This window comes from Leptinotarsa decemlineata, unplaced genomic scaffold, assembly GCF_025532065.1.
Source record: "Leptinotarsa decemlineata unplaced genomic scaffold, Ldec_3_MD MMD2_tig00078346_RagTag_RagTag, whole genome shotgun sequence".
NCBI classification, from domain to species: domain Eukaryota; kingdom Metazoa; phylum Arthropoda; class Insecta; order Coleoptera; family Chrysomelidae; genus Leptinotarsa; species Leptinotarsa decemlineata.
Window position 1 is genome coordinate 44439 of NW_027412724.1, and position 27140 is coordinate 71578.

At 30.7% G+C, this 27140-nt stretch overlaps 2 protein-coding genes across 6 annotated transcripts; one reads left to right on the plus strand and one right to left on the minus strand.

Moving 5' to 3' along the window:
• LOC111518281 (uncharacterized) lies at positions 1–26904 on the plus strand. Of its 5 annotated transcripts, none has more exons than XM_023174694.2 (12): positions 2–280; positions 6857–6979; positions 7031–7227; positions 7281–7548; positions 8228–8434; positions 11068–11139; positions 15112–15255; positions 15397–15937; positions 18126–18446; positions 22084–22229; positions 26298–26481; positions 26541–26904. In XM_023174694.2, exons 3-12 carry the CDS (start codon positions 7045–7047, stop codon positions 26749–26751), a joined length of 2277 nt encoding a protein of 758 aa, XP_023030462.2. In that variant the 5' UTR covers positions 2–280; positions 6857–6979; positions 7031–7044; the 3' UTR covers positions 26752–26904. The 5 variants fall into 5 exon arrangements, with proteins under 5 accessions (XP_023030466.2, XP_023030462.2, XP_023030465.2 ...); XM_023174697.2 differs by having other exon boundaries at positions 4–280; positions 8246–8434; XM_023174695.2 differs by lacking the exon at positions 2–280 and adding an exon at positions 5487–5627.
• Positions 3417–5360, minus strand: LOC141487046 (uncharacterized). The gene is made up of 2 exons (XM_074185830.1): positions 5104–5360; positions 3417–5040 (listed from the first exon to the last, which is right to left on the minus strand). The coding sequence occupies exons 1-2, from the start codon at positions 5177–5179 to the stop codon at positions 4334–4336; spliced, it is 783 nt and encodes a 260-aa protein (XP_074041931.1). The 5' UTR covers positions 5180–5360; the 3' UTR covers positions 3417–4333.
• Positions 26905–27140: the final 236 nt, after the last annotated feature.

Consider the following 27140-nt stretch of genomic DNA (forward strand, 5'->3'; position numbering starts at 1 on the left):
TTAATTTTGACAGTTTCGTTCTGTATTTATTGTCATGTCTATGAATTCTGATAATAGTTAATGAATTTGGTTAACTGTTTATTATTCTTTTTCGTGTAGCGAAGAAATAATTACGGTGTTTCAGTTAAAAGGCAGTTCTTGGAAAAAATTTAAATCGTAAATAGAGTCCAAAAATTGTACAAAATGAATTGCTGTTGTGTTCCTCTTTGCAATAGTTACACTGATTAAAATATTCAATTGGTCCTTATATCCCGAGGAGATAGACACAAGCAAAGAAGAGGTCAGTGGATTAAACTTATAGAGAAATACTACCAGTGAATGCTTATATTTGTGAAATTAGATGATTGTGGTTCGAAATGATGACAACAGGATAAATTTCTCAGCCCCATTTATGAACAATTTTTTATAAAACATAATAATGACTTCTATCCTCTGATATTTCGCATTTTGATTATCAAGATGAAGTTTCATATATTATTAGCTGTATTGACGCTAGGTGCGACATGAATTATAATTTTTTTTCCATTATAACATTTTTTTCAAACTAAGGGTGAAATCTGTTACATTTGTTTTGGATTTATCAGTTGGGTATGGCAGGTAACGATCAAAATCAAAATTGAATTTCTCTATCAATCAATCAAAATATACTTTATTGTCGAAAAAACTCTTGTTTTATTGACAAAGTAGAATATACACGTACAGAAATAAATTTCTGGCAAAATACACACAATTATGTAAAATATAAATAAAATGGAATAAAAATAAAATTGTTATATAAACATACAGTATATAAACATATACATTTATCAATTATACATTTTATTCAATAGAATAAGTGTAAATGAATAAATAAAATATCAATCATAAATTAAATCAATCATAAATTACAATTTCACTGGAAGTTGTCATTGTAAAATTCTTGCAACCTATAATAGGGTCTGCTCGCGAGAAGTTTTTTTGTGTATATTCTAAAGCTGTCAATACTATCGTAGCTATTTCTAAAATGAGACGGTAAGTGATTATACATTTTAACACCGTTATAGAAAATGGAGTCCTTTACTAGGGATGAAGAAGGCAATGGTAATTTAAAATTATTTCTAGATTTTAGGAGGGTGCTATGACACGAAGAAATATATTCAAATTTTGACCTATGTTTGTGTATAGGACACACTGTTTTCATTACAAAGAGAGCCACAACTGTCAATATATTTTTTTCTGCAAATAACTGCCTACATGAATTGCACGGTCCTAGTTTGAACACATATCTAATGGCTCTCTTTTGAAATTTAAGTACTGAATCTAGCAGACTAGAGTTACATACCCCCCAGAAAGGAATGGCATATCTCAGTTGAGATTCAATTAATGCATAATATGCATTCATAGCCGTGGCAGTACCAAGTTCCCTTGAAATAATTCTCATTGCATAGCACCCTGAGGAGATTTTATTCTTCAATTGGTCGACATGTGCTTCAAACTTCAATTTACTGTCAATATATAGGCCCAAAAATTTTGTGCAATCTTTATTTTCAATCTTCTCATTTTCTAGAGGCATATCTTCTCTAAAGTACATTTGAAAGTTATTATATTTGTTTTTTTTATATTGAAAGAGAGAAGATTCGAGTCGCACCAAGACTTGATTACATTAATATCTCTGATTATCTTATTATTCAGATCTTCAACAGTTTTACTATGCCATAAAATGGTGGTGTCATCAGCAAATAAGGTAATTTTTCCAGAAGTGTTTATACACAGTAAACCATTGATATATACAAGAAAAAGAGTGGGTCCCACAACCGATCCTTGTGGCACTCCATAATCTATATTAATATATTTTGAAGTTATATCTTTTTTTACAACTTGACTGCACCCAGTTAGGTAGGATTAGAACAAATCCAAAGTAACTCCCTCACAGCCGTAGCAATGTAGTTTCTCCAAAAGTATTTTGAGGTCTACACAGTCAAAAGCCTTTTTTAGGTCACAAAATACTGCTGCAGCTACATCTCCGGCATTTATATCTGAATATACCTCATACAGGAAGGAATTCAATACCTCTATTGGAATTCATAATATCAAGACGGATTCAAAACAACGATAATTCATAAAAATATAACTGTCTTATGTTTGTAAAGCGTAGGACTTTGACAGCTTGATTTTTTTAGTATATATTCAAAGTAAAAGAAAATCGTTGAAGTTGCTTAAACTGTAATTTCAATATATGAAAATGAATTTGTTTACATTGGAAATATAAAAAATTATAAGTCTTATAAAAATTAAGTAAATAGGTATGTTGAATGGTTTCAAATTTCCTTGGTTGGACTTAGTGTGAATATCATAACATATAAATGATAAATGTATGTATGTATGACTTACTTGTGCTGTTCTTTCTCTTAAAGTAAACAACAACAAGCCTTATGATCTGGTACCTTCATGTCTCATGTATACATTTCTGCAGAAAAACATATATAACATTTTTAATTCTACTAACTGATGAAAAAATCTGTCTATATTGGAAATTTGCCTATTGCTTAACACAGAACACATTATTAAGTTATATAATATTTTCACTACTATTGCAAATTTATAGTAATTATTGTCGAATATTTCAGACATGTTACAAACTATCGATTAAAATATGCCTTCTGACATGACTAAATTTTACTACGACGTTAGTGTTTTTATATGCTATTGGCCTAAATACTACCTATTAGTATTACCTAACTACACCGGTTAGTATTTCCTAACTACTACCTGTTATTGATTCTACGCTAAACTACCTGTTTTTAATACCTCTAATTTGTTATATACTTCCTCTATGTTAGTGGTTATCTCTTAATATTTATTTGTTTTTTATATAGGATCATTACGTATAAGTACAAACAAAGGGCTGTCAGAAATAGGACCTTTTTCCCTATTCATAGAACTCATTCCACACTTTTTGATTTCCAAGCTTTCGAAGGCATCCAGAAACCTGTTGTCATGTACCGGTTTCAACATTTCTCACTTATTCTATGGTCGTTCTTTATGGCATGTTGAGCGGAACTAGATTTTCCCGGTCTATAAATCCGAACATGCAAAACATGTTTCTTCTTGCGAGCTAATATAGTCTGTTTGGTTTGACCAACATATTTCTTATCACAATCCTCGCGAATTCTCAAATAATATTTTTCTGAAATCAATTACTCATTCAAAAACATTTGTAAATAAATTTCTTTTTTGTGATACTATACACCATCCTATCATATAAAACTGTAACGTCTTACGAAGAACGAGCGATAACAAGTCTCGATAATGCTATTTGAGACGATGACGAAACATCGACCTTTGAAGAATACAGAGCGGATGAACACCCGGAAAAGCAACTACCATCCGTGAAAACATATACTGTATATGAAGGTGAAAATAAATTTACATACAAATCAACAGGTCCAAAGGTTTTACTTTACTTCTACAGATATTCAATTAAACCACAGTGTTTTGTTAATTAATGTAGAAAAATTATACAATAATTGATCGCCATATTATATATTGTTAAAATAATATGTATCTAGAGTTACTCGTTGAAATACATGATGGAAAATACGAAAATTATATTTTCTATTCGTAAATAATTGAGACATTTAATAAATCGATGACATTTTTCATATTGTCCTACATACAATAGACTATGTAATATTGTAGGCAGTTCTAAGAGTATTGAAAATATGCAGGCAGAAAAGGAACGTGGGGACAATATAAATATATAAATAAAATAAAATAACTATTTACATGTACAATCGACATATAAACACATTGAAAAAATATATAAACAAGATCTAGTTCAAAATTTCTTCAAAGCTAATGTATCAAATTTGCAGGATAATGCATCGTCAAATTAATTGGATGTGTTGAGTTCTCAGTAGAGTCCAGTGCTTGTCCATAGCTTTCGAAATAATACTGACTTGCATTGAGATATAGTTGATATTTCAAAAATTGAAATATTTTTCCTTATATGGTATGAACCTTTTATGACAAGCAATTTGTGTCAAAAACAATCATTAAAAATGTTAGTATTCTATTGTTACAAATATTCAATAAAAAAATCTAACAATACGTTCTCAAGAGAAATGCTTAAACAAAATTATTGTATATTTGTTGTCACAGATTGTTGAAGGATTTTAGTGGTAGATCATTAGAGAATTAGTGATTTAAAGGAATTGACTATGATTTCGCCTTACATTTATTGTGATTGAAAGAAATTCATCAATCACTGTCAAATTTTGTTGGATGCTCAAATGTCGGTTATTTACATAGCTGAAAATTATTATTAAAGTAACTTGATTCGATCAAATTGAAATCACCAGACTGACATATATCCGTTTATGTATTCAAATACTAATTTTGCTATAAACCGTTTTCCCCTAATTTTTATAATTTGACCATTCTTGTGGTAATTGCATTTTCTCAATACCCGATTACAGTCTATCAGATTCACTTTCCTTATTCGCCTAGAAATTAGTTCTATATGGATAGATGTATTGTTATTGAACACATAATTGTTATTGAAATATTGATTATATTGATATGGTTGTGTTAAAATTATAGGATTTGTATTCTTCATTCCTCGGATGAAAATGTCTACCAGTAGTGGATGTAAAGTACTAGGCCATAAAATCAAAAAGTCGCGATCCGTGAAGGTCTCGGAGTAATTGAATGCTGTTTTTATCAACTCTGTGTCGGTAGCATCAGGTTTGACTATTGATTCCACCGAGATCTTATCTGATAAAAGGGAAAGGGATGCTCCTAAATTCTTTCCATGATGACATGCAACAATTAGAACTTTTGATTTTGTAGGTTTGAATTCTCCAGTTTTCTCTGTGGCCAGTCGTACATGACTGGTACTTTTATGATATTCCAATGTTTCTTGTTTTTCATCTACATTAGGTAGTTCGGTGAATAATTCTGCTAAATTTTTTTCATACTCTGCCATTTTCTTCATTTTATAGACATTTAAAATTATATCTATATTCTCCAGATTTACCATTTTTATCATATTACTGATTTCTGAAACAAGTTGATATAGAAGTCTCATTTCTGTTCTATATTGTTGTTCCAAGTCACATTCACCAATGTTCAAGTTTGATCTTTGTACTGTTTCCTGGATTTCCTTGACTAATTCTATATATTTGAATATCACATCCATCTTTTATACTTTATAATCTCCTTGCTTTCTACAATAAATAATTTTCTAGCTGCTGAAAATGTTGCAGTCTTCAATCAAATGGTCTGCATAGAAAATACTTCAACAATTTCTGCACAAGCAACTCTCAAGTACCTTATTTTTGAACTGAATGATCCAGTCATATTTTATTATTTTTTATACTGTTGTTTGAAATATTTGAGGCCGTTTTTTATTCAGTGCAGACGCAAATAAAATTACAAAAACTTTGACCTCCTTTTTTCATCTTCTACTGCCAATAATAAAGTAAACTTTTTTTGAATGAGGTTCAAACTGAAATCAATCTATTTCTTAATTCAACTCCTTGAGACTGAAAATATTTCCAAAATTTTGTTCTTTGCTTTTATACAAGGTGTGAACACGATTGTCAAACTGACCTAGGATATTTATCTGGTGAATTCAGCAATATTATGTAATTATGAATATAGCTCCTGACTGGTAGTTACTTGAAAGTTTTTATCAAAATAAAAAAGATTCATGTATATAACTTCTTTAATATTGAATATTCTATTATAAAAGTACGGCTGTCCTCGGAATGCATATCGTTTTTCACTAAGATGATTAAATTTCTGTTTCCACCAGCGGCAGTACCTATCTAGGGAGGCAAATATCAGAAATATGGTGCTAGTCCAACAATTCATGTTTTTCCATTTTTGAATTGTTTATTCAATCCTTCTGGAACTGAAATCTATAGATTTTGTCATTCCAAATGATAAAGACACAGTTTTCCTGTGTTTCTGTTGTAGGAAATGATGAACAAAACTTTGTTTGATTTCAGTGATTGTTTTCATTTCAGTGCTCACTTCACATCTAAGAACATTTTAATAATATATTATCTTTGATCAATGTTTCTTCTCTACTTAGAGATAGTAAATTGCAACGATTATTCATGATGAGAAGTGTTGTTGAAAGATCGATTGATTTGCAAAATATATATAATATATATATATATATATATATATATATATATATATATATATATATTAAAGTATTCTAGTAATTGCTACTAACTGCATTGTAAAGTATTGATTGTCGTTGTCCCCGCAGTTTTACAGTAACCTTTTCCATAGTTATACCTTTATCAGTTCACTAATAATTTTGTTGTGAAATATTTTTAAGACATATTGACTTCAAGGAGTTGAATACAATTGTTAATTAGTCATTGAAAAACTCCACCATAGATTATTGACAGCTTGAACGAAATAATATAATAATCATCAGAATACCAAAGCAAACCCAGGAGTCGATGGACTGTTGAAAACGAATAAGGTGTTAGGTTATATAAATAAGGGATCTAGTTTTTTTTCAATTTCCAATCAAAATATTTCATTTACAGAAAAAGTTTTGTCCACGAGACGGTCGTTTTCAAAAACTATATGAATTTTTTTCCTAAAAATCTGAATGTAACGTAATGAGTAATGACTATTGAGAATCAGTGTTGATAGACTAATGAAAGAAAAAAATTATTGTTTTTGTTATTGACAACTATTTATGATGTATATATGTATGTGTATATACTTTATATTTGATTTATAAAAAAACGAAACTGGAAGCACTCTAAGAAAAAATGAAGCCTCCATGATACACACATAATTCAGGTTCCTGATGTTGTAACTTGATATTCACATGATAATATTTCAGTTTCATTTCACGGAAGATCAGTTTGAAAATATGGAGATGCACAAAGAAAAATCCTAAAATCTTCAGCTGTGCCTACTGTGTTTCCCAAAGAGAAAACGACTCTTTTAGAAAGTTCTTTGAATAGTAAGTTTTCGTTTCTTTTGTTAATGTGGATGTTAATTTTGATCATTTCAGACGATATTTCTGCAATGGAAATTGAATCTGATGCAATACTTTCAGCGAAAGAAGATGATGGAGAGGTTAAAAAAAGTAATTCTGTGACATGCAGAACGTGCCTTTTGAATAGAAATAAAGAAAAATGTTCTGTAATGAAAGAGTTCCTTCACGGTGAAACAATAAGACAAATGGTGATCAGATGTGTTCCCGAAATGGTATAAAATTAATTCTTTTCTCTTCATAACTATAAAATTTACTGTATTTCCAGTCTGATACTATCACAAATGATAATCACATTTGTGATAAATGCTTGAAATGTCTCTTAAAATGTTATAAATTCATTATGGCTTGTCTTGACGTTGAATCAAAAATACGAGAGGGAAAAGTTACTCTTAAATCTGAAAAACCCAATGAAACTGATGAAGATTCCAAAAAAGGCATGAATGGCAAAAAACCAGAAATTGTTACAAAAAGAAAAGGGAATTCTCCACAATTCAAAATGGATGACTCAAATAAAGAAAAAACTAAAGCAAAAGGTAATTATAAAATATATAATAATAGAGGAAGTTATGGGGAATATAATTGAGGCATTAGAAACTTTGTAATTTTGAATATAGCATTTATCATTCAGACATGTTTGAGAAAAATACTTTTGAACTGTAAACAATGTATCATCCATTAAACATTACAAAAATGTAGGACTCACAGGGGAATACACATTTATCAGTTTTTGATATAGTTAACAAAAATTAAATTGAATATTTTCTCATTGAACTATTCAGGAAAAATATTGCATTCAAAAACATATACTTGTATAGTTATAGACTGTTTTGATAAATAGAACCAAAATCTGAATGTGTCGGGTTTGTGATCCATTGAAGTTCAAATAATTCAATCTGTCATAGATATCATCAGTGGTGCTCGGATGGTCCACGATTGCTATGTTTGAATTTAGCTTTCCCTTACTTAAGAAATAGAAAGTGAGCAAGATGACTGCTATCATGAACATCCCATTTATGAGACTGGTAGAAAACTCTTACCTCTGTACATCCAAAGTGAACGAGGACAGTGGAAGTCAAATCTTGACTTTGCAGCATATTGGCGTCAAAACCAGCGTTCATCTTCGATGTACGGCATTGTGAGGATTCTATTGATTCCATAGATGGTGTCTTCATGAGAGGAGTCATCTTCACTTCTCACATACTAGGTTAATAGTGTTGAGTTCATCTTCAGATTCTCAAAAAAATAGCATCAACCAAAATGACGTAGATGTCAGAAGTAAAAGGAGAAGAAAAACAAAAATGATCGAGGATTCTGCTGCAGAGGAAGATATTGAAGCATATTTGGCAGAGGAACAGAATAACTCTTCAAGTGAAGTTGAAAAATCAGTGAGAACTGTTACCAAAAGACAATCTAAAGCAGGTGGGCATATTTCCACTTTTAATTCCTTTCCCAAATACAAAGATTGATCATAAACTAGTTATTCATTTTTTAACGTCAGTCCTTGAAAGCAGACACTATTCTCTACAAAAGATATTAATAACTTTTTTTAAAACCTTTCTCGTTTGCAAGAAATCGATTCTTGACAAACAAAACTAAATATCACCCTTGTTATTTCACCAAACCACTCAAACTTTGTCGATAAAAACTATGTAGTTCCAAATATTTTGAGTTGCCTAATGTGAATGTACTAAATGCTTTTCAAACATAAAAAACAAAGCAAATCAAACAAATCGTACATGGTCAAAATAAATTCCTATTTTCAATGTTTTCAAGTTTGAATTAATTTCATATTGAAATGACGATCTGAGTAATATTTTTTAGATATAACTTAAAACGTGAAAACAGATGTTTTGTATCAAAATGTCCTTTCAAAACATAGAATAATTATATTGAACTAGAAACAAACATCTTCAAAAAGCAGCTACCTAAAACAGCATCAGGTCTTTTTCCAAGCTGCCAATTTGGGCCTCATTAGAGTTTCAAAATTCTACATTTTTATAATTATTATTGATATACAAATAATGTTTTTGAAAAAATAATTGTTCAGAGATAAAGTAGAAACCTAATCTATCAAATTGGTTTTTAAATTTGATGTACCTAGCAGTTAATTAACAGTTATTGCAATTATTGAGCTCAATTAGAAAAAATAATTACAAGTAGAATAAACAAATTGAAATTCTTGTTTGTTAAACTTGTTAAAAATGTATGAAACTCTATGATTTTTTTGATAGGTTCATAACAATAAACTAGTGAAAAAATTGAAATAGAGTCTCTACTTCTAATGGGTGTAAATGAAGATTTATCATTCATCAAAATTTTCTTTATAAAATACTCACACTTAAGTACTCTTAAGTACTATTCTTTTGCAACTTGGAGACCGTTTGGCTTGCCCATTTTTTTAAGTCTGGAAAATACTGCATCCTCCTGGGCTTATTGCTTTTTACATTCAATCTTCTCATGACATCCATTTCAATGAAACTGTTTCCTGTACTAGTTTGTACAGGTACTTTGGTTAATGTTTGTCATATTCTATTGTGGAATTGGCCGCGGTGGTAGTGCGCCCGACTCACGATCGGAAGACCGTGGGTTCGATTTCCGCCTCAACCAGATATTTTTCTCGAGAGAATTTATCTGGTTGAAGGTGGGATGATTCTGCAACCGTGTTAGGAATCACACGTTAAAAGGTAAGACCTAGTTATTCCTTAGTTCGCACAAGTTCTCAACTTTTGAGAGTTGTCGTTCGTATGGGGGCGACAGCTGATTAACGAAAAAACAGTAAAATTACTTTGTGGTTATTAAAAGCATAATATTCTGCTGTTTCTGTAACCTGGCATAAAGCCGTTTCCATTAACATACAGACCTGTACGCATATTGATCTCGATGCAGTGGACTGTTGGCCAATGATATGTCCCTAATATGTCTGTCAGCTAGTTTTTCTAATGTTTTTAGTGCAAATGTCATGGATTGATAGGTATTGATGTACAAGGAATAAACTAGGTGGCCTACAAACGGTATAAAGCGTTCGAGGAGGATATAGAGAGTAACTTTTTTCACTAAGGTTGCAAAGAATTATGAATTACTGCTAGGATTGTAGCTACATAAATTTTTTAGTTGCAAGCATATTTTCAATTTGTTATGATGAGTTGGCGTTATGATGAATATATCTTGGAAGATAGTATATAATGAACCAGAACTGAAGCCAAAAGGCAAAGAAAATGAACACAATTTTCATATCTGAAATAGAGGTGAACTTCTAGTATTTTACTCTATACTGACAATGTGCAAATCGCAGATGTATCCATCTGCAACTTCTTTTTTTTTACCAGTCATGTTAGGAGCGTTGTTAGGAGGTCGAAAAGATGACCTAGATTTCTTGTTTGAAAAGTTACAGGAATGGTGAGAAAAGAGTTTTGGAGCTGAAAAAGCTTACTTCAATAAAGATGGTGTATTATTATCTTTCAATAATAATATTTACTTCTCGTATTGAAAAGTATACAAAAATAGAATACTACAGTAACAAGGAAAACGCCACTTGGGGTAAAATATAGATATGACAACAGGATCTGGTAGTCAGAACAAATGAAAATAAATCATGAAACTTACACTATTCTTGAAACTCATCACCTCCTCAAGATCAGAATATTTTATGAATCAGACTGCACAACATTCTTGAGCAGCAGAAGCAGAATCTGCATTAGGAGAGAAAAGAAACTCTTTCTAAGCAGGCCAATAAATGCTTATGCTCAAACCATGATTTATCCTAACCAAAAGCGAAAAAGCCCTGCATGGATGCTGTCTGTGAGGCTGCCTAATAGTTTTATACAACAATGGAACTCTCGCGATAACTCTTCAAACCGTTAGGATGATAGTGGCATGTATATTCATTTTAGTTGGAAGCACATTTTCAATTTTGATGAAGAGTTGACTGTGTGAAGCTTGTCTTTGTAGATGATAGTTTAGACTTATCATGATTCCATTTGTTATAATTTTTGTACTTCCACTGACCCAAAGCTTGAAACTGATTTCACTGACAAGAATCTAATTTTTTTCAGAAAAAACAAACAATAACGGAATTGAGCGAAAAATGTCTAAACTAAAAAAGAAGTTCAAACAAACAGAAAAAGGTATGTATATTAAATAGATGGATCTTTTGACATCTGATCGGTTTTATTATTATTATTATAAGAGATTTGGAGAATCACAAAAAAGCTAGTTATGAAAAATAAGTGAATTGAATCAAGCACATTAGTATGGACCTATATTTCAATCAGAGCATGACACAAAGACAGGTTTGAGATTTGTACATAGAAACTCTCCAACAATATGGGAACATAGCAACCAGCAAAATACAAATAAGGAAGGTGTTATGAAAAAAATAATACTTTTAGTCTCAGGTTTCCAAGGAAAAACTTTGTTGAAATATTAGGCAAATAGGCAGAACACTAGTGTACGTTGTAGCACCTTCAATATTGATACTATTTTAGTGGAGTGTATAACTGAATAAATGCTACAAGCAATAACTAAAGCTGTGAGATGATGAATACTTCGAAATATTTAACAAGCATAAATTCACAATATGTATTCTCTCTAAAGAAATTTTTGATGTCTCTCTCTTGTCACTATCATAGTCGTTTTCAAAGTTGGCATGACGTCGCCAGTTAAACTAAAATGAGAACAACTGACTTCCATGCTAATGTATTTGAAAAACAGAAAACAAATTTTCTCTGTATCGAAGCCACATGTTGTTTTTGGTGAGATTTACCTGCTAATGGTCAATAAATGAATGTGACATATTACTATAGCCAAACAAAACATTAACTCTCTAAATGAATGATCAATCCCTGCTGAAAATTTAGAAGTCCTACTCGGTGATTCCATTCCATATTACAGTACTATAATACCTTTGTAAAACATTTACTTGACAAGGCCTCAAGGCAGATTTCCACCAAATGGACAAAACAGCAACTGTGTCCACAAAACAAAAACTTGAGTTGTCAAAGTAAGAAACATTTTAAAGACTTTATGTCGCAGGCGACTGTTTTTGTCATCAAAGAAATGTCTCATTGGCAGGCGGAAAGATCAAAACGTTTCAGTGTTTTGTCTGTTTTTGTAAACAGAGTATGTGGTCGGCGACATCAAGAAGCAACTATTCAGTTTACTTTTTGTTTTAATGTGACTTCATGTGACATTATTACTTTATTTGAAGTGTTAATCTGAGATATAAATTTCGTTGATGCCAGTTTTCCATTCATTTGTCATTTATTAAATCTGCTAGAATTTTATCTGTTCCATTAGTTAGATAGTGTTTGTCAGTTTGGTAGAATTCGAGATTGTTTTCGAAACTTAAACTGTTTTTTTTTCTGTTTTTGATACGAAACTAGTGTCGGATTACCTTATTAATAATTCATTTAAAAGATAGTGCACCCATTAATGCTAGATAGGGCATATTGCAGAGTGGAATTCTATTTTGCTTAGATTGAAATGGGTATATTTTTAGATAATATACGTAGATTTGTTTATTAATTTCATTTAGTTATATAACACTTAGTACAAGAAGAAACAGATTCGAATTTGTAGTTAGAGGTAATTTAAACATAAATCAACATACAATGTCTCCCGAATAAAGTTAAGAATCTTAATATTGCTCTAGATGATTTCAAATTTTATATTGTTTGTTTGTCAGAGCATTGGTTGACCGTTGAGAATTTGTTAACTGTGAATATTTATATTCACAGAGGTCTCACACATGTTATAAAAATAATTTATAATTCAATATAAATGAGTTCAGTGTTTATTTGACTCTCGTCTCGATTAGATCATCATTTACTTTTAAAAAAATCTAATTTCGGGAGACATTACAAAATTAACTACTAGGACACTCATAAATTGCTAAGGCGTGAGTAACCTAAAAACGATCAGGGTTCTATTGTGAAAATCTGAAGATTCAAAATTCTTTTAATACATGAAAAAAAAATGAAAAAGGAAGGGTTGGTGCAGAGAGAGTGTGCATATTATGAATATAGATATCTGATTCTTCTAATGTTTGAAGCATGCTGGAATATTATTTGATAGGAATCAATGGAAATTTACAGCACAAGCATGACATTGATGAATCATCTAAACTCGATGAAAAGACTTGAATTTCTCCCAGATTTGAATTCAAACCACGAAAATTTCAACAACGAATCTAAATCAAATTCGGTGTTGATCAAATCCATTCTGTTGCAAAAATATACTAACTATAATCAGTAAAATCAAAGATAAAATCGTCATATTGAAAATCTAAATTGAATTGTTGATAAAAAACAATTATGAAATAAAACAATCTAGTATGGAACAAAAACCAGATAATGTAGACGACCAAAAACTTTCTTTTCATAATAATATGCAATGTACACTGTATCGCATATCACAAATGAAACAAATCAGCTTCAGTTACATCTTGAAGATAAAGGCTACTACATCATTTTTGCTCTAAGTATAATTTTGTAATTTTATTCAAAGAAAAAAATCCATAACTTGATAAATTATAGGCCCTGAAAAAGCTTTCCATTAGAAGTGAAAGCTTGGCAAAGTAAAGCAGAGTTTTCATTTTTGACTGAGGACCCTGATAATCATTTCTCCAGTATATTACACACAGTTATTAAGAAATTGAAGAAAAGGCAGAAAACTGGTTCACTTTAAAGGGCTGAAATTATATAGGGATGAAACTCAAAAAAACATTAGTCTTCTCTAATTAATGAGCACATTGCATAAAATCATATTAAATTACTGGGCTTCACAATTGATGACTCATTCAAATGGAAATTTCACATTAGCCATCTGTGCGAAAAGTTATCAACTTAACTCCTTTACCTTTTTTATGGGAAAAATATAATGCTCAAAGTGTCTTTTTTGTGTAAAAAAGCTCTTAGCTTCTGAAGCTTTGGAACTTCATTTAATGGACCATGCAAACCACTCTTCATTTCATATAAAGTTCGACCTTTGCCTTGCATTTTTATTCTAACCAGTTTGCTAGAGAAACATAGGCGTGGGATTAGGTTTGAAATGCAATATGAAACTCACTAGATTTTGAGCTTTTCGTTCACTTATTATTTGATATAAGACATTCCAGTACACCCATATTCAAAAGGAGAGTTAAAAACCTTTAAATAATGTTTTATTTAGTTTAGGATTTTATGAACATCTTATTGAATAGAATTCCAAAGAAAATATTTGTTGTTTATTAAAACTTGTTTTTTCTTTTTCTCCTGGCATAAATATTGTTTTCATAAAATTTTAAATATCTGGACATTCATTAAATAATACATTCTATCATTTCATGCATTTTTATCAACCTTGAACAATTATGCTTTTTTTATTTTCTGTAAAAAAATTATAATTTAATTGCAATCGTATCCACATACTCCACCTTGTGTGACATTCATAATAAATATCGATCATTTGATGCTTTTTCTTTAATAAATTTGAGAGTAGTAAAAAGTTGTTTTCAAATTCGATATCTCAAAAACGGTTAATTAAGGAAATGATGTGCTATATCAATTTTGTTCATAATTTTGAATAGAATTGAAATATGGAACAATATATAGGGTGTTCTATTGAAGAAAAGCAACTTTATTTGTTCAAGACTTACTGATCCTGTATACTTCATTTTTATTTAGCCTAGCTATCTTACGTTAAGAGATAATCGACCGTTTCCATACATATCAGCGACCCTGTATATGTGCACATATTAAGTTAATTGTGTTTTATATGTAACGTGTTTCAAGTAGACTATATTATCGATATGTTTTGTGACCTGATATAAATGTAACTGTACATAATATGGTGAAATAAAACTACTTAAAAATAAATTGATGGATGTAGCCGTTACAACGTGGTAGGAGGTCATCATGAAAAATGATAAATGAAACTTCCTAAGTGGCGAAAAAAATAGGAAGTGTTATTTTTCATTATTCATCAAACTGCCTACTTCTATGTGTTACATGTTCTATTCATATATAATTTTAATGGTTCAACCATTCATTATTGTATTTCGTCCATAAGTTTTTTGACTTCATAGGAATAAAGTTTTGATTGATTGAATTATTTGTTAGAAAAATCCCCAGAAATGAAAATAATTGATAAGACTCTGGGAGTGGTTGCAAAAACTTACCAAAGAAAGAGAATATCGGTGAATAAAGAAGAAATTGAAGGGGTTCAGGCTTTGGCACAATCAAGGAGTATTGAACGAATTGGAGGTAGGACTATTTCGTAGTATTTTTTGTTGCCAATACTTCATTGAATTCAAAATATTGTGAGAAAATGTGAATAAATATTAATTTCTACTTGAGTAAAATAATTTTGTATTTGAAATTTCAATATTTTTTTTCAATTTATAGGAGACATTGAAACACCTCCAAAAATAAATTTGAGAACCTATGAAAGGAAACGAAAATTGTCAGCTGTTGAAAACCAATTATTCAAAGGGGAAAATGAAATATTTGAAAAAGTGATAATGGAATTTGATATGAGTTCCGAAAATATACCACAGGCAGATTTGAATATATGTGAAAATATTATGAACGAAAGTAATGATTGTGAAAATGAAATCAATGTCGATCATGATTACATTGTAAGAACTGAATCTGAAAAATTTTCGGTATCAGTGGTTGAACAAGAAGTATCTGGAACTCAAGAAAGTGAAGATTGGCAAGAGCAGACATGTAGAAATGAAGACACAATGGAGTTGAAGTGCCCATCTTGTCAAACTCATTATAAAACAAGTAGAGGATTACGTGACCATTTGAAAACTTTCCATAATATCAGTGAAGAAGATTATATATATCATTGCCAAGTCTGTGAGGAAGAATTCAAAAATTCTGAGGATATGTTAGAGCACAGAAACTCTCACGGCTGGTGCTGCAGTTTATGTGCAGAAATGTAAGTATCCATCAGATGTTCATAATTCCTAGGATCCTTGCTTGAAAACTCGCATTTAACATAAGACTTCAACCCTTAGAGCTTGCACGAGGTTTTCATTTGTATGGAACTGACAGTTGGCCGATGAGAAAAACAATTTTTCTTGACAGATAAACGTCATCAGATAATATATTTCCGAATGTTTGGAAACTAGTGTCTGATAGTGTGGTGCAACCCCTAACTGACCTAATAAATATGTTTATTGAAACAGGTGAATTGTCAAATGTGCTGAAATTGGGTAAAGTGATCGCCATACATAAAAGTGGTAATAGATCAGATATGGATAATTATAGACCAATTAGTCTTCTCAGTATATTTTAAAACATTTTATAAAGACTTATGTACAATAGACTTACGAAATTTTTGATAAGTCATATCATTTTATCTGATTCTCAACATTGATTTTGCATCAACAGGTTGAATCTGCTATTACTCGTTTTTGTTTATTTCATATCTAGGAATATGAATAATAGGAAGCACATGGCAGAAATTTTATTGGACCTGTCAAAAGCTTTTGACTGTATAAAGTGTTTTTGGCTCCCAAATAATAAATACAACAATAAAAAATAAAAATAATATTGGTATTAGAGGAAATATTTTTGACCGGATAATTTCATTCCTAACAAATAGACAATTTTTTTGTAAAATTAGATGGTGTTGAATCAGATGAATATTCTGTTGAAGTTGGAGTACCGCAATGACCTCCTTCTTATCTCATTAATTTTTCTGATGACACAATATTTGGTATAAATAGCTGAATCATCTATGAAGGATATGATTCTATCAGCTGAACGTGTTAGGAATCACACGTTGAAAGGTAAGACCTTGTTAGTCCTTAGCTCGCACAAGTTCTGAGAGTTGTCGTTCGTATGGGGGCGACAGCTGATTAACGAAAAAACAGATTTAAACTCGGTATTAGTGAAATAACAAAATATTGTCATTCCAATAAACGGATGCTGAATGCACAGAAAGTGCATAGTGAACTCTTTCAGACACATAACTCCACTAAGTTTTTAGGTGTAATGATTGATAAATCACTCTAATGGTCTGAGCATATTGAAAGTTTATCAAAAAAACTCTCCAAATCCTACTTTGCAATTTAGGTATGAACTTCATGAGACCATAACATCATGTTATGGGGAAATGATACAAAAACGAATTGTTAGTTTGATGTTCAACATGAAGCCACATGATTCTTGCAGGGAAATTTTCAAGAGTAAAAAGATCTTGACAGTTTGCTGCATTTACATATTTAAATGTTGCTTGCATATTGAAAAACATGAGAATGAGCTGGAAAAACCCATTAACACCGCCAATGTTACACTAGAAACGCTACCAATTCAATAACAATGACTCACAGAACATCCACATTTGAAAAATCGCCAACTTATGCTGGGGCAAAAATATATAATAAACCCCCTAATCTAATAAAGGCCTGTAATATTCTCGAATTCAAAAAATCACTGAAAGATTTGTTATTGGCTTGAAGCTTATTATACATTGAATAAATTAAATGAATAATCTTATTCTTTTATCTTTTAATTTTACACTTTTACATTTTTTTTATACTCATGTATATATATATATATATATATATATATATATATATATATATATATATATATATATATATATATATATTTATATTGTATATAACTGTAATTACCAATTTGGGACCTATGTCTATGTTCATTAGTATATAATGTATATTTACATGTTTATTCCTTTACCTATTTATTATTATTCTTAGTCTTTCAAATCTGCATACACACTTCAAATTGTATACTAACTTTTTTTTATTGTGTCCACTTTTGATAATCATTATATTAAGAATGAATTGACATGTTAGATCTGTGGTATACTAAGGTCAAGCCTATTGATTGTTACCCTGATATGATAATCAAGACTTACCTTCTATTTGCTACCATATTGATATTTTTTTTATTCTGAAGTTTATTGATCAATAAGAGACAAGAGAATATATTTTTCTCTACAACCATTGTATTTAAAAATATTTTTTAATCGACTTTCATTTATTCTTCACGTTTTCATATTTTTAAGCATTTGAATGTATCAAAGGTATTTTTGATTGAACAGTACTTTGATAGGGTTCTACAGATCTATTTGAATTTGAATAATATGTTTTTAGATTTTCTTCTGACCAAGAATTGAATTCACACAACAAGAATCATCCACAGAGTTATACCTGCAATCAGTGTAGTGATACATTTCCTTCAAAATCTATAATGAAACAGCATCAATCGATGCACAAAATAATAAGTGATTTAAAACAGCGAAAAAAAAAGTCACCTCAAAAAAGATATCATTGTGATTCTTGTTCAATGGTTTTTCGATATCCTACAAGGCTAAGGGTGCACAGAAATATAGTTCACCTAAAACTGAAGAATTATAAGTGCCATGACTGTGGAAAAAAATTTGGTACAAAAAATACATTGCTGCTACATCACAGGTAAGAGTACAAAAATTAACTTATTAATCAATACAATTCATTAAAATATGTAAATCTATTATGGTAAAGTACTTCACTTACTGGGTAATAACTATTAATATAAACAACATACAAAAACACTTGATTGGTGTTAAATTCATATATTTTTATGTTTTTTTGCTTTAAAGATAGTGATACACTTTTCATGTAACTTGGTTTATTAAAGAACTTTTGAAAACAAAACTTCAACTTGTAACTGTAGAGATATATAAATCTTAAATTCTCAAGGCTTCTTCTGAAATCCAGGCTCTTAACAATTTCATAACATTTTCTGCAATCCAGAGATGAACTGAGAATCATTCTTCATTTTATACAAGTTGAATTTATACTCAAAGTAGATTATTTTAATTTATAAAGAAAATTGATAAAAATTGCTCAGAACAGTTTAGAACAAAAAGTCACTTCAATGTTGGTTTGAAAATACCATTTCCTATTAAGATTTTGAAGAAAATAAAATGAAAAATTGCATTTAAAAATATTAATGGCAGTATATAACTAGGCGAAAATTTACAATGTTTTAAACTTTACTCAAAAACTGATGAAATATCGCCGTTTGTTTCTCACAATATCAAGTTGTGTGAAATACATGGATGAGTTATAGTGCCGCAATATTCAATTTGGAGAAAATGTCTCCTACTTTACCATTTCGAGAGGGAATTGTCACTTGTGTATTATCGTTGAAAAGAAAATTTCATATTCTATGAAATGGTCTTGAAAAAATACAGGGTCTAACTGATATTTTTCGATATTTTTGGTGACACCGAAATAGGTTTCAAATTGATTTTTCATTAGGAATATCGACAAGAATATTAAATTTCTCACTCCAGAAATAACTGAATGCTGCCGTGTAGAATGATTTCGTTATAACCTGGTATGTTCCAGCAAGTTTTCATTGTTGCAGGAAAAAAAACAAATTGTGCATTTTTACAATATATGGTCTCAAGCAATCGGCACTTTCATGGAACAAGATGTGAAATTGAAAAAATCTTTGCTTGAAAGCTATTTTCATTTCAAAATTATTAACAAACAAGTTACAATTTTAGCTTTATATATCGAGACTGTTCATTTTTTACAATGATGAAATGTCCAGATGTCATTTACGATAGTCTAAATGAATACTGGCTGTTTATCTGAATTTAGTTCAGGTACATATTTCCATTATAAACCCAAAAAACAATAAGAAACATCGACTCCTCCACCGAAAATGTCATTAAAAGAATAATTTTCAATAAATTTTTAAAATACAGACATGGGTCTAACCAGCCTTGGAATGAACATAAAAAGAAAAAATTGACAAATTGTTCGTACAATTGTATTGTATTCTGCAAATTTTTAATGCAAGCTTGCAACTCAGGTGTTACTCCAATGGATGTAATTATGAAATTCAATAATGACTTTCAAGTTTATGAAACCGAAGTTCATCAGCAGATAAATGGCTGCTTAATGTATTTGAGTGTTATGATACAACCTGATATTTACTTTTCATGCTCGCACCTAAGCATTCTGCAGAGCATTGGCAAGCTGGAAAACGTATACTGAGATATCTTGAAGAAAGAACTCGAGACAATCAAGGAGAGGTTGATGTGAAATATCTTTACATCTGAGATAACATATATTGTGTTGGGGGCTTGGGTTTATATAAAGTTGCTCATCTATTGCATTACTGGAGAGTGTTAAATTTTATATATTTTTTTTGCCTGATTGATTGACAAATTGTTGTAACTCAAAATGAATTAAATTATTGACGTTTTATTTTTCTCTTGTGGAAATATACTTTACACTTCATAATCTCTAACAAGTTGAATTTTTTGAGCATTTTCTTATACATATTCACATGATTATTTTATTGAGAATAGGTCAAATTTTCCAAAATCCATCTGGAACATATTTTTTTGCAGACAGGTAAAGGTTCTTTCTTCAGTCATCTTGCTCACAGCATCGATGCTTCAGGAATCTCAACTGTTTTTGATCGCTCTTAACGAGATTCGTCACTAAAGAACAACATTCTGTGAACCAATCAAAGATGGTTGAACAACGTGATTCTATACATTCATGTCGAATTACGCCTTCACGTGTGATTCCCATTTTGTCACACCCTTTCCTTTTTTAAACACTCACTGTCAACTTGGATAATAAAAAGAGAATTTTACGAATATTGTGATGCCACATTCCAGTAGTGCTACCTATTGAAAAACATAAACGGAAACCTTCTTACACAAGTTGCTTTTTACTAAAGAAACTGATTTGTGTTAAGTAGATATTCGTTTTGATGAAACTTCATATGATGGAAAGTAACTGTCCTTGATTGACAAGCCTGAGTATGTAAGGGCAATAACATCTCTTCTTAAGAAAGATGTCATCTATGGGATCGACAGAGAACTCATTCTTCCCCAAGGCGGTCAGTTGCAAAGGCAGGCTTTGATATCGATCGTCGACGAGATTCACTATCTGTCTTTCACTGCAAGGTAACTAGTTGAAAACCACAGCCCAAACACAACACACTTATGATTCAACACCAAAAAGCGCTGTTTCACCATGGGTCTTATCGGTGGTGCTAGACTGAACCACAAATACATTGCTGGACTCAACTGTCCTTAAAGGACAAGTCTCAGTAACTAAGTCTCGACCGCCGATGAGATTCGTCCAATATCTTTCACTGCAAGGCAACTAGTTGAAAACCAGTGTTGAAAATGTGTTCGACATTTATGATCCAACCCACAAATACATTATTGGACTCAACAAAGGATAAGCCTGAGTAAGTATTGGCATTTGGTATTTGGCATTTGATAAAACAAATAAACAGCACCAATAAGGACATATCTCCACTCGTGTAGATCTAGTAGTAAAACATCTACAGTGCAAAAGTTTACAACAATTGAAACGCTCAGCAAAGAGTTGGTACAATGGGTTGGCGTAACTGATTCCTTACTTTGGAGTTGACTGCTCGAATCCCCAATTGAATCTTTCCTACAAAAATCCATCTGAAATATTGCAATTTACCTCTGCTAAACTGGAGTTTTGTTATCATATATATTATTCTCTAGTAAAATGAAAAAAATGTGTTTGGAGGAAGTATCTGGAGTTATGCGAAGAGACGTACAACTCCAGATACTTCCTTCATAAAAATTATTATTTCTATTATACGAAAATACTTTCAGTGCACTGACGACTCAACTCATCGTACAAAATATTCAGAATATAGATTTTGTAAATAGGAGGACGAACTACATGCACATATTTTCAGATTGGTAGTTTATGAAATGGAAGAGTAGGGGCTTCTCAAATTTGGGTCTTTCAACATTTTAAACTGCTTGAAAGGGATAATACTGGAAAAACCGTTGTATTTAACCTTTGTATGAGAAGACGAGATGAATTTTTAAACTAATTACACAATATACTCCAGTAGACATTTTAAGAAGTGGTGTAATGGTGTGTTGAGATATTCCACACTACTTTAATGTTATTGTAATATGTCAGAGTAAACAAAAAAATATGTTTAAACCGTTCATTTTGCAGGTGGGATAAAAGGCTTTTTTCATATTTCACTTCAACATATATTCTAGAATGAGATTTACATATAATACGAACATTTTTTTAGGGTAAAACACCAAGATCAAAATCCATTCCACTGTGATGTTTGTGGAGATTCCTTCAAGAGAAAAGACTACTTAAAAAAGCACTCTTCGGTTCACCACTATGAACAACAGCAGTTTATTTTAAGTACACTTGATGAAACAAGTCGAGGTAATACATTTTGAAATTTGTTTAAAAATGATCTGACATAATTTCCATAATTTCCTGCCATCTCAGATTGCCATGAGACCAATAGATATTACAGACATTATTCAAACTTTGAAAATATTTCAAGCAACAAAGATCATAGTCATTGATTCATAAAAGTGAAATGTAGATAAAGGTCCAATTCGCTCTTCTCCACTCACATCTGATTCATGTCAACTTTGCTTTCTTTGAATTAATATAAAACTCGATTTGATTAGAATAGTTCAACAGCCGGTATCTTGGAAACATGAACGTTCTTTAGGGAATTAGGGAATGCCCTATATGTATTCGAATACCCCTCCTTTACTCTATGATCTATTAACTTTTTCATTTATAATCTTCATTATATCCGGATGGGTGAAAATTTTGGATTTTATTCAAAAATCAATAACACATAGCTACTTTGAATACCATTAACATTAATTTGTATCCATTCTCATTCTGAAGATGCTTATTTGTTTGGCGAAATAAGGGTTGAGTGCAAGTATTTCCAGTTTGGTATTTGAGTAATAAGCTACACTTGAAATATTATGCAAAAATTTAATGATTTTGAAAAGCAGTTTATACTTCATCATGATTCATTATTGAAGAGATATCTGATAGTAAACTCATTGATAAAACAAAAGTTCTGATAGAACTTAAAATCTAAATTTGTTAGAGTAAAATTCATTTTGAATATTCACTTGTTTAGTTGACGCTTGTGCTTTCAGTTATTTTTGTTAGTTTGAATGAAGTTTTCATTTAGTATCTATCACTCACCTGAATTGTTGAATAATAAAATTCATTCATTATCCTACATAGATCATTAAAGTTTTCTTCGTTCAGTCCATTACTATTTACTCTTTATACCTGTATCAAAGTGATGCATTCACACGACTATTTATTGTTGGATGTGTGGACGTCCACATTGCAGTAGAGAATCACTAAAATTCACACTATTTTGACCTACTTTAATGGATTTGGTTTCAGAGGTCACACATGATATACATATACAGAAGTTTTTGTTCACGCAGGCTTTCAGAATAATCAAATTCCATTCAGAACTGAATTGATTTTGAAGCATATTTTATCTTTTACTCTGAATCATTCGTGGAATTTTCGTTCTCAAAGATATATACACGTGAATCCTTTGGGTGCATTTAACCTTCTTCAACTTAAAAAATAAAAAGATCAGTTGAAAAACGTTTTCTTGTTGTTTTTAGGGCATTTAACCTTTCACAACATAAAAAATAAACAAAGCTGTAAAAAGTCTGTTTTTGTTTACCATTTGTCTTACCCCTACGAACTTGTGCGAAATATAAGGATTAACGAGGTCTTACCTTTGGTATTCCATACAATGAGAATCGATCGTTCATCTGTAGGGCTCGATCCACCATTCCACATAGCGGTTGATTGACTGAATAGAAATAATCACTCACGCTAACCCAACCGGCTGCCTTTTCGTCAATCTTTAGAATCGGCTAGATCAGTAGCGAATCTGCTAAAGGGTTATGAAAGGTAAACTAAACAGTTCACCACAAAAAATTACTGGTGACATATAAACCACTGAAGTTGTTATTAGTCAGTAACATATTGTATTCAGAAATTTTTACAAATTGAATAATCTATGAATAACATGAAATTTCTATATTTTATCTGTCTGTCTGTTTAAAATATGTTTTTTCGTTAATCAGCTGTCGCCCCCATGCGAACGACAACTCTCAGAAGTTTTGAAACTTGTGCGAGCTAAGGACTAACGAGGTCTTACCTTTTAACGTGTGATTCCTAACACTTTATATAATACAATTGTGGCAATGTTTTTTGCTTGATGCGCCTGAATGGAAGCAAAAACATTGAGGGAAAGATTTTTTATTTCATTTATCAATGATCTCAAGTATTCAGGTTTTTTTGTTGAAAGATATGTCTAGCATTATCAACATCTGCTTTTTTGTTGATATTACTTTTTTCATTTCGGCTATTTCAAAAGAAATTTATATTATTAAAAAGAAGTGAATTATTTATAACATATATATTGAAAATCTCGGTAAAAAGTATTCATATCTTTCAACGAAAAATTTGAACTTTTTAGTTTTTCCTTAATTAAACTTAAGCAGATTCTCTATATTTGCGTTGACGTAACGGTAGCCAATTTCGTTGGCGTGAGTGGTGCGTTCTACTCAGTAAATCGACTGCTATGTGGAACGGTGCCGGTGGTTTGATCCTTAAGGCCGAACGATTGATTTCCACTATGTATCATCCAAAGTGTGCGGGAATATAAAAAGTATGACCTCGTTAATCTGTATAACTCGTACAAGTTTCGACTTCTGAGGGTTGTCGTTCGTAGGGTAACAACAGTTGGTTAACTGAAAAACAATTTTTCAATGGCTTTGTTAATTTTTTACGTTGTAGAAAGTTGAATACCCCAAAAACAGCAGTAAAATATTTCATCTTCATGTTATTTTATGTATGTTCTTCATTCATCATTCGATCCCAAAAGATTTACGGGATGTATGTTTGAGAAAGAAAATTTCAAGAATGTATAAGACAAAAATAGAAATTGTCTTATTCTGAAATCTGCGTGAACAACAATTTCCAAATGCTTTACATGTGATCTCTGAAATAAAATTTATGGGAGTCTGATTGCCCACTGTAATGTGGACGTCATCGGGTCTTACAATATATGGTTATGTGATCACATAACTTTGAAACACATACATAGAGCCAATAATAAGGAACTGAATGAAGAAAATTTCATTCACTGATCTATGTAGGATAATCTCCATAACAAATCTATTTTATCATTCAACAATTCAAGCAATGATACTACATGAAAACTTTACTTGATTTAACAGAAAGTTCCACTATGTCTCGCATAAAATTAAATTTGTAACTTATATTATATATATATATATATATATATATATATATATATATATATATATATATATATCATAGCTCATCATACTTTATCCGTGAGAATCTTCGAGTTAACATATATATATATATATATATATATATATATATATATATATATATATATATATATATATATATATATATATATATATATATATCAAGAGGGGAAAATTCGTGGACAGAACACTCAAAAAATAGGGGCAAACCGCGAATTTTCCCCTCTTGATTTATATCATACACACTCGTTAATATTTATATCTCTGTATATATATATATATATATATATATTATATATAATGCACCATATGGGAAACTTATTTATTAAGGGTTTTTCGACAAAAAGTTATTAGTGACAAGAGTAAAGTACTCTTATTTTGAAAAATCTCGAGAAATGTTATTTAGAAAAGTTGTTTAACATTGAAAAATGCATCTAGACTTGAAGTCATGGCCATCTAAGTTAAGTTTAATTTTTTTACCCATTTTTTTTTAATGGGGACTACAAAAAACTTAACACCACAGTTGTGTAATTTGTAAAATTTAAGGGCTTTTAAAAAGTACCGTCGTATTCAGGATGCTGTCTATTTATCGTTTTAGCAAAAATGTTTAGTCCCCATTAAAAAAATGGTAAAAAAATAAAACTTCACTTAGATGGCCATAACTTCAAATCTAGATGTATTTTTCAATGCTGAACAACTTTTCTAAATAACATTTCCCGAGATTTTTCAAAATGAAACTACTTTACTCTTGTCACAAAATCAAATATTTGAAGGCTCCTCGTATATTACGTGTGTTGTACTGTATTTTGTTGGTGCATGTTTAGTTTTAGGGGATGCACAAACTTTTATCGACAATAACTTTTTGTCGAAAAACCCTTAATAAATAAGTTTCCCATAAGAAGCATACTTTGAGAATGACACTGTATATATTGGTTTTTCACATTTTTTTCATTTCCTACGTGGTAGGAAATGAAGAAAAGAGAAATGAAATTTTCTATGTTTTCACCACTTTTATTTGTAACTAACGTTGCTGCAGTTTCGTCACATAAGAAAATGTCCTTATCAGACGAAACTGCAGTAACATTAGTTACAAATACACATATTAATGTTAATAATTGTCTTATGAGAAAAATAATTTCAGCCAACATGCCTCTCCAGTTATATGGAATCCCAAGGAAACATAAAACAGGATCTAAAAAACCCCTAAACACCTACACCAAAGTTAGAAAGTATACATGCGGAGTTTGTGGGTTGAAATTCTTTCATCAGCGGACTAAATTTATTCATGAACGTTCCCATAATGTTGACCTTGATAAAAAGTTTATGTAAGTTGAATTTAAGGTATTACACCTACAGGGATTCTAAAATACTCTCATTTGTTTAGATGCGTCTATTGCTGGAAAAGGTTCGGTACTAAAGAAGGATTAGATGAACATAATAAACGACATTTAAAAATTTCCAAAAATTATAAATGTAAGCTCTGCTCAATGATATTCAATCGGAACATTCTATTACAAAACCACATTCTTGAAGTTCACACCTCTGAAGATATTCAAAAGCGAGAATCAAACATCCCTGTTTCAGTTGATATATGAAAAAATGTGCTGATGGAACCCAATCCTTTGTGATAATTTCATCAAGGTAAAAATGGATTTTTAAGAATTGATCATTGAAAACAAGTTATGTGAATAAGAAAAGAATTATGTAAATTGTAATTTTATTTAAGAATTAAACTGATAGTTTGGAAATTTGATAGTGTTTTTTTATACACCTTTATATACAATACAACTAATATTACTGCATTTTCGTCCTGAAAGGATATTTCCGAACGATAAACCAAACATGAGAGATGGATATCGAGTGAATATGGTATTATCAATGAGGAATATTTTTTTGGACAAGAACTCATATGAAACTGGGCAAACCGCAGACACGATTGATTTATCTTGGACCCGGATGCCACGCAGGTTGCTACAGCTGCACC

Excerpts from the sequence above, each read along its gene's own strand:
- LOC141487046 (XM_074185830.1), bottom strand. The coding sequence starts at position 5,179 with ATGGATGTGATATTCAAATATATAGAATTAGTCAAGGAAATCCAGGAA. Across the intron at positions 5,041-5,103 it reads AAGATCAAACTTGAACATTG|AAATCAGTAATATGATAAAA; the intron begins GTGAATGTGACT and ends AACTTGTTTCAG.
- LOC111518281 (XM_023174694.2), top strand. The coding sequence starts at position 7,045 with ATGGAAATTGAATCTGATGCAATACTTTCAGCGAAAGAAGATGATGGA. Across the intron at positions 7,228-7,280 it reads TCAGATGTGTTCCCGAAATG|TCTGATACTATCACAAATGA; the intron begins GTATAAAATTAA and ends CTGTATTTCCAG. Across the intron at positions 26,482-26,540 it reads GACCTTGATAAAAAGTTTAT|ATGCGTCTATTGCTGGAAAA; the intron begins GTAAGTTGAATT and ends TCATTTGTTTAG.